This window comes from Tupaia chinensis, unplaced genomic scaffold (assembly GCF_000334495.1).
Source record: "Tupaia chinensis unplaced genomic scaffold, TupChi_1.0 Scaffold143204_1, whole genome shotgun sequence".
NCBI lineage: Eukaryota > Metazoa > Chordata > Mammalia > Scandentia > Tupaiidae > Tupaia > Tupaia belangeri.
This window is the reverse complement of record NW_006203048.1, coordinates 282,470-290,772: the sequence shown is the minus strand read 5'-3', so window position 1 is coordinate 290,772 and position 8,303 is coordinate 282,470. Positions and strand designations below refer to the sequence as shown.

Genomic DNA, 8,303 nt, shown 5'->3' with positions numbered 1-8,303 from the left:
TTCTAGGCCAGCCATTTTCTCTTCTACATCTGAGATTCTATTTTCTGAATGATCTAGTCTGCTTTTAATACTTTCAAGGGAGATTTTGACTTCTTGTATTATAGACTTCATCTCTAGCAGTTCTGTTTGAGTCTTTTGTAAAGAGTGTAATTCCTCTTTTAGATCTTGCAAGAAATTCCTCATCTCCTGGAACTCGTCAACTTCTTTCTCCTTTCTCTTTAGCAGTTCATTATCTCTCTTCTCTTCTGTCTCTGTTAGCTTCGACATTATGAATGCTCTAAATTCCTTATCAGACATTTCCATGATTTTCACCGAACTGCTTGTGGCTGAAGAAGAGTTACTCTTTTCCCTTGAAGGAGAGATATTTTCTTATTTTCCCATATTTCTCGTGATCCAGCGGTGACTTCTTGTCATCTGATGGATGGTGTGTTTCTTTCAAATTCTTGAAGTTCAGCTGCTAGCTCGTTTTCTGGAGGCTGAATTATCGGTAGAAAATCTTCATTCCCTGAAAAATCTAGTTTGCTGGAGCTATGTGGAACCTTCTTCTGAAGGCCCGGCTTCTTCTGCCGCTAGCTCATTTTCTGGAGGCTGAATTATCAGTAGAAAATCTTCATTCCCTGAAAAATCTAGTTTGTTGGAGCCATGTGGAGATTTCTTGCTTTCTGTTTCTCTGTCTCTCTGGCGAGCACACACACCCTATAGCAAAAACCTCTCCAGAAGAAATAGAAAGAAGAAAACATATCTTGTTCTTCTTCACATAGTGGCAGAGTTCTTTACAAGTCTTGGCTACTTGGATATTTAATAGTTTTGTGTGGAACATCCAGTTATGTAAAAGAACACACTATTTTTCAAGCCTACTCCTTCTAATATTTGGGTAAATCGTGGAATTAATGTCTTTCATCTTTTTCTCATTCAACTTTGTTTCAATGGGTCTCAACGTTCTGTGACAGTTTTTTTTTTTTTGACCAAGGTGTTTCCATTAAAAAATACATTAAAAATAATTATTTATTTTATTTATCATTATTTTTTAATTTGGCCAGAGAGAGAAAAAGAGAGTGAGAAAGCAAGCTGCCAGGTCCGGAACTGAACTGCAGTCAGCCATGTGGGAGTCCAGCATCTTAACCACTATGCTGCCTGACCCCCTCAAATTACTGATTTTAAAAACTAATAGCTTGGAACCAGCAGACAGCATAATGGTTACATGGCTAGATTCCCCTGTAGTCAACCATAGTTCGAGTCCCAGACCTGGCAACTTAAAACTCATGCCAGACATGTGCATGCCCAAGATCCCAAGGAGAGAATGGAGGAGTAGGGATTGCAGCATGACCAACGCCCCTGCATGGGGATGTAGGGTGATTTCTTGCTTTCTGTCTCTCTGTCTCCCTCTGTCTCTCTGGTGAGTATACGTGCACTATAGCAAAAATCTCTCTTAAAAATAATAATGACTAGTTAAAACTGCCAGACCAAAAAAAAAAAAAAAACAAAATGGTCCACAAAACATTTTCCTTTCCTTCTGAAGGTTTTACCATGCATTGTTATCATTAAACAGTCTTTTACTATTAAACTTGAATGACCAATTAAGTCGAATAGTTCTAAGACCGTTCTTCTTGATACCATTATGCTTGTACAAGAGATATTTACTGGTTACCTGCTCTACGGGCATCATATCGAAAGTTAGTGATACAACAATGAGGAAACCAAAAACCAGACCTTCAAGGATTTTGTAATCTAGTGGGGAATATTTCTCCTAATCAAATCCAAAGAACCTCCGAACATAACATCATTCTTGTAAATTTAGTGTTGGGGAAACTTTGAATTCTAAATCTACCTATAAAAATTTGTGATTGTTACCAAAAAAAAAAAAAAAAAAGTCTTTTTTGTCCCCAGACACAAGAATGTAAGGTTCTTTTTTGGATATGATGTACATGGCAATATTTTTTATTTGATTACAACACATTGTGTGCATGCTTTGAAAACCACATTGTGCACCAATAAGATCTACAATAATTAAATGTAAAAAAAAAAAACTTAATAAACTTCCCTAAAATTTATCTTTAAAATTAGCCAATTACATTACTGTGTTTCACAGACTACTTGCTTTACAAAGAACTGGAACTCTTAAAATATTAAATGGCTTCCTCTTAAAAGTTCATATGAAAATAAAACAACATATCTTCTGTCATCTTTAAAGTTAATTAAAATGCAATTCAATATATGAACTATCACTTGATGTATAAATTGAAAAATAAATTTATTGGGACATATTCACTGGGTTTATTAGTATCACCTAACAAATTAAAGTTAGGTCATCATTCTCCCCTACTCTAACCTACTTGCTATCGAATGGGACGACCTAGTACAAACAAGCCCATCTTGGATAGTCTTTGTATCACTGTGTTGGATTGTAGTTTACCCCAGCACACTTATGAAAAAATCCACACTAAGCATTCCTTGGTAAGATTCAAAAGTGAATCATCCTTAAAAAATTCCTAATGTACAAGAACATGTTATCTATATGGCTATCTGCATCCAAGTAGATTAGTAACCACAGTTTCTCTCAGGTACCCTTGTTATTCTCCTTTCATGCCATTACTTGATTGGGAGGAAGGATAGCCTGCGTTAAATCAAATTGTCAACTTTATTATGGGATAATTGGTTCTGACTATTGAGCAAACTGTCACTCCAATTATGGCTGATTCCAATTAGGTAAGTTTTAGTTCTTCCTGGTTAGGACTTTCTTTCTGGACTAACCAGTACAGGATATACATGGTTGAGTGCATTGCTATTTCGCTTTTGTCTTTTGTAAAGATATTAATTGTTTTTTATAGTTAACATGTATTGTAATTGTGTTTAATTACTTTGTTTCAGTACTAATAGCATTCTCTTCTCACAGGCTGTCCAGATTATGATTGGCATCTTTCATGTTTTGATGTGGTATTTCCTATTGGTTTTGTATATGGGACAAATTAAAGGAGTTTTTGGGACGTATGAACCTTTAACTTACAAAGCAGGATGTGCTTTTTGGGGAATCTTTGTGAGTAGAATACATTATATTGATTTAATCTCTCATTAAATGTTTATACCAATAGTCGAAGGTAGGAACAGTTTTGTAACAAGGTTTTCAGGAGAATTACATAACTAAATATAATACTGGTAATTTCTTTAAAATCAAATTTTTTTTCAACAGGTACATATTGAATATCCTCAATTTATAAGTGCTATTCCAAGAGGTACAGATATAAGGATGAATACATAATGACAACCATAAGAGGAATTGTCCCTAAATATGTGACAGACAGAAAATATTAGCTATTATGTTCATTACAATGGTTATTTTCATATTTATGAAATATGAGTCAATATCCATTTTCTTTTTTTTAAGAATTATTTTATTTAACTTCATTTATTTATTTATTTTGATGTGACCAGAGAGGGACAGAGTGAGAAAGAGAAAAAAGAGAGAGAGAGAAATTGAGAAAGCAAGACGCCAGGTCTGGGACTTGAGCCGCAGTCGACCATGTGGAAGTTCAGCATCCTTAATCACCATGCTACCTGCGGGCCCCTCATTTTCTAAATGTGTCATTACTTGCACGCTTTTATGGTTGCTAGATAGCCATTAGGTAAAAGGAAAATCTGGAGAGTGTGGCATCCTATATGCCAAGTGAAGAAAGAGAAGAAATGGGAAAATACCAACTATGGTACATTTTTGTTTCATCAAATAAGATGAGGACTGAGAATTGACTGTTGGATTTAGCAGTATGGAGGCTGGTAGTAAACTTGGCAAGTAGTGTCCGTGAAACAAGGCAAAAGCCTGATGAAAGTTGGTTTAAGAAATAATACAAAGAGAGGAATTAGAGTCAGAAATATGGGTGAGGGTCTTCAAAAGGTTCATGGAAAACATGTACTGTGAAAAATTTTGCATGGATCTCAAATATTTTTACACTTTAATTTCATTTTTCCACAAACTTTTTGAAGCCCCCTTGTACAGCCAACTCTTTTAAGAACTTTCTTGTGATGTTGTATCGAAAAATGGGGTGATAGTTCAAGAAATTTGGATCAAGAGAGGGTTTGCTTATTTGATTGCATTAAGTTGAAAGAAATAGTGTCATGTCTTTTGCTGAGGGGGCTGAACCAGATAATATCAATTATCTAAGTGGCGGACTGCTAGAGAAATTGCAGGTTGAGTTTCTCTCATCTAAAATACCAAATTTTGAAAGTGTTCCAAAATCCAAAACTTTTTGAGCATTGAAATGATACCAGAAGTGGAAAATACACACCTGACTATGTAATGGGTCAAAACACAGTCAAAACACAAGTACATAAAACATAGTTTACTCACCATCTCCAAGGAAAAGTTAAAGAACCTCCTAGCCTCCTCCAGCCATATCTTTTTCCTGCAGATGCCTACATTCCTCCACACAAGCATGCCGAAAGGGTTTCATGAACAATATTATTAAAAATTATCTTCAGGCTATGTGTATAAAGTGTTTATGAAGCATAAATGAATATGTGTTTAAAGTTGGGTCCCATCTCTAAGACATTTCATTATGTATATACAAATATTTCAAAATGTGAAAAAAAAATCTGAAGCACTTGGCTCCCATATATTTCAGTTAAGGGACACTCAATAGGCATTAGAATTATGTATTTGTATAGTCAAGATATGATTAATTTTAGTGTACAAATAACTAGGAGCATGATCGGCTTAGGCAATGGTTTTCAACTGAGGTAATTTTGCCCCTTCGGGAATATCTCATAATGTCCAGAAATGTCTCGAGTTTTCATAGCTAAAGGCCAAGTGTAATGCTAGACACCCTACAGTGTACAAGACAGCCCTTCTCAACAAAGAATTCTCAGCCATCATGTAAATAGTGTCAAGGTAGGGTAACAGGAGAATAAAGCAGAGTTAGAGAAAGTACAGGCTTTGACAGGAAGTTGGGAGCTTGTGAAAGTTTTCTTTAAATAACTTCAAATGTTTTGAACTAATTGGGAAGCAATATTATGACCTAAGTGTAAGAATGGGCAAATATATTGATTAAAGAGAAAAGGAAGGAGATGAAATAATTATCTAGAAAAAATGAGAGTACATGGATTATGAAAAAGTTATTTGATTTTTCATGAAGCATTAAAGACTCACTAAGGTTTAAGAACATGATTCTATAGTGAGATGGGTTGTATGTCTTTCTCAGTTCATGTTGCATGGCAAGAGTTCAGGCATGCAATGAGGAAAACTACATTTAATTAGAATTTTGACTCACCTGTTCAACTGTGATAAGACAAGAAAGGAGTAAAGGACTTGAGAGTGGATATAAGGGAATGTTCATAATGGCTGACCATGGTTTAAGCTGGTGGAGGAGAGAAGAATTTAACAGGAAGTTGGGGGTCTCAAATTATAGATCCAAGTAGAGTCAAATGATGGTTTAGGGTCATAATGCTAAAGGACATGAGCTAGAAAGATAACAGGTGGTAGCCAGGGTGGGATACTTAAAATTGAGATATAAAATATATGACAAGGACAAGAGAGTGAATATGTGAGCAAGTGACTAAAATAGGTTAGACTAAATGATTTTAGAGAGAAATTCAAGAACCACAATTTTAGGGTATTAGGGTAATACAGGCATTGCATTATGTAATGAAAGGAGGTGCATTCCAAAAAATGTGTTATGGGAGATTTCAGCATTTTATGACTATCATAGAGCATACATTGACCTAGATGGTATAACCTACTATACACCTAGACTATGTGGTATATCCTAGTGCCAGTAACAGCATGTTATTGTGCTGAATGTTGTAGACAATTATAAAAAAATTACTAAGTATGTGTATGTCTAAATATATCTAAACATGGAAAGGGTACAGTAAAATATAATATAAAAGATTTTAAAAGGTACATATGTATAGCGTACCTAACCATGAATGGAACTTGCAGGACTGGAAGTTTGTGTGAGTTAGGGAGTGAGTAGTGAGTAAATGTGAAGGCCTAGGACATTACTCTATGGTAAGCTTTATAAGGACTTACCTTAGTTTCTGTAACTGTTTTGTTTTATGTTTTTTTGTTTTGTTTTTTTTTTTGGTTAGAGGGTGCATGTCCTCACCAGAGAGAGGAGAAAGCACCATTCACATCACAATCCCTTTTCCTTCATCTCTCCCTCTTTTGGGGATTTTGGGCATTCATCCCCACCTGCTTAGCATGTTTCTTAAGCTGCCAGGTCTGACACCAGCTGTAGGACTGGCTATGTGGGATCTGGCTGCTTTATTTTACTTTATTTACTTATTTATTTATTTATTTAAATTTGACCAGGGAGGAACAGAGAGAAAGAGAGAGAGAGAGAAAGGGAAAGTGAGAAAGCAAGCCACCAGGTCCGGGACTTGAACCGTGGTTGGCCATGTGGGAGTCCAGCACCTTAACCATCACACCACCTGCCAGCTCCCAGGGATCTGGCTGCTTTAACCACCAGGTCATGGAGCAAGCCCTGCTGTTAACTTCTTTACTTCATAAACCTTTAATTATTTAAAATATTTTATTCTTTTTTAATAGAAATTAGCCTAAAACACAAACACATTGGACAGATGTACAAAAATATTTATTTATACCCTTATTCTATACTCTTTTTAATTTTTATTATTTTTTTACTTTTAAACATTTTTGTTAAGGACTAAGACACACACATAAACATGGATCGGATCATAATGATCAGTGTTACTGTCTTCCACTTTAAGATCTTTTCTCATTAGAAGGGTGATGACGAACAAAACAAAATGAGATTAAATCAAGCAAAAGAGAAAATTATAAAATCAAGAGACATGATAAATACAAGATGTTCATGACTGCTGTTGATGCAACATGACGTACTGTTTTATAGTAAACTTTTTTTATAAGTAGAAGGAATACAATCTAAAATAATGATAAAAGGTATAGTATAGTAATATGAACTAGTGAGATAGTAATTTGTTGTTATCAAGTATTATGCACTATATGTAAGTGTGTGTGCTGCACTTTTATACAACTGGCAGCACAGTAGGTTTGTTTAAACTTGCATTACCACAAACATGTGAGTAATACATTGTGCCATGACATTAGAACATGACAACATCAGGAGGCAATAGGAATTTTCCAGCTCCATTATAATCTTATGGGACCACCACTGTATAGTCAGTCCATTGTTCACGGAAACTACATTACGTATTCCATATGACTATGCACATTGAAATCACCAGTGATTAAGTAGTGTTGGAAAGGGAATCAGAAAGACAATTAAAATCATCTGGAAAGAGATGAATGACCAAGCAGTCAATAGATGACTTCAAATATGATGGCAAGTGGGTAATAGGATCTGATGACATTTGATTCAAAGCTAAAGGAGAAAGAGTAGGTTAGAAGTAGCTCTAAGGAGTAAGGAAATCACTTTACCTACATTTGAGACAGATTGTTGGAAGGAGGTTTGAGACAGAATGGCCACCATTTAAGAGGACAAGTGATTACTGGAGGGAACAGTGATCTCTAGGGGATTCCTGACCATTATACATACACTGGCTCATGCAAGTCAGAGAATCACTTTGGGGGAAAAAAAAATTCACCGTTTTCACTCAGAGTTTTTTAAAAAAATAGTTTTAGAAGAGAGAGTTATTAAAAATCGATTTTAAGTTGACAGGCATTATCAATGAGTATTTATAAATATGTTTTTATATCCAGTTTGTCATTTCAGGAGTCACCATATTAAGAACAACAAAGCGTCCAAGTCGATATTCAGTAAGTTGTTTGGGGTACCTCTAGAAACTACAAAGCTAACCAATAGATTTTAATGAAAAAAGAGTGAGTGTCTATAAACAGTGAAGGATCTACCCTACTTATGAAATAAATGAAAGAATTAGAAAATCTAGGTGCTCATAATTTAATGTAGTCAAATATGCTGTATAGTTAAACTTATGATTACTTATATAAAGGTTTCTAATGTAGTTTTTGTTTTCTACCTTTACATTTTATGAGCTTTATGATTAGAAAAAATATAATAGAAATTAAGTCTATAAGAGAAGACTTCAAAAAAGTTCATAGAGGGAACCAGCAGTTAGCGTAATGGCTATGTCGCTGGACTCCCACGTAGTCGACCATGGTTCGCGTCCCGGACCCGGTGGCTTAAAACTCATGCCGGGCGAGTGTGCGTGCGTGCCCAGGATCCCAAGAGGAGAATGGAGGAGAAGGGATTGCGGCTTGACCATCCCCCCTGGGGGGTGATTTCTCGCTTTCTGTGTCTATGTCTCTCTCTGTCTGTCTGGCGAGCGCACGCGCCCTATAGCAAAAACCT

General features: G+C 35.6%; 1 protein-coding gene across 2 annotated transcripts in view; it reads left to right on the top strand.

Moving 5' to 3' along the window:
* Positions 1-8,303, top strand: part of MS4A13 (membrane spanning 4-domains A13) — a 30,570-nt gene that overhangs the window by 6,267 nt on the left and 16,000 nt on the right. Inside the window, exons 3-4 of one of the 2 annotated variants that reach the window (XM_006163821.3) lie at positions 2,894-3,034; positions 7,694-7,750. In XM_006163821.3, coding sequence (XP_006163883.1) covers positions 2,894-3,034; positions 7,694-7,750 — 198 coding nt within the window. The remainder of the gene's footprint in view (positions 1-2,893; positions 3,035-7,693; positions 7,751-8,303) is intronic. The other variant, XM_006163822.2, reaches the window with a different exon arrangement.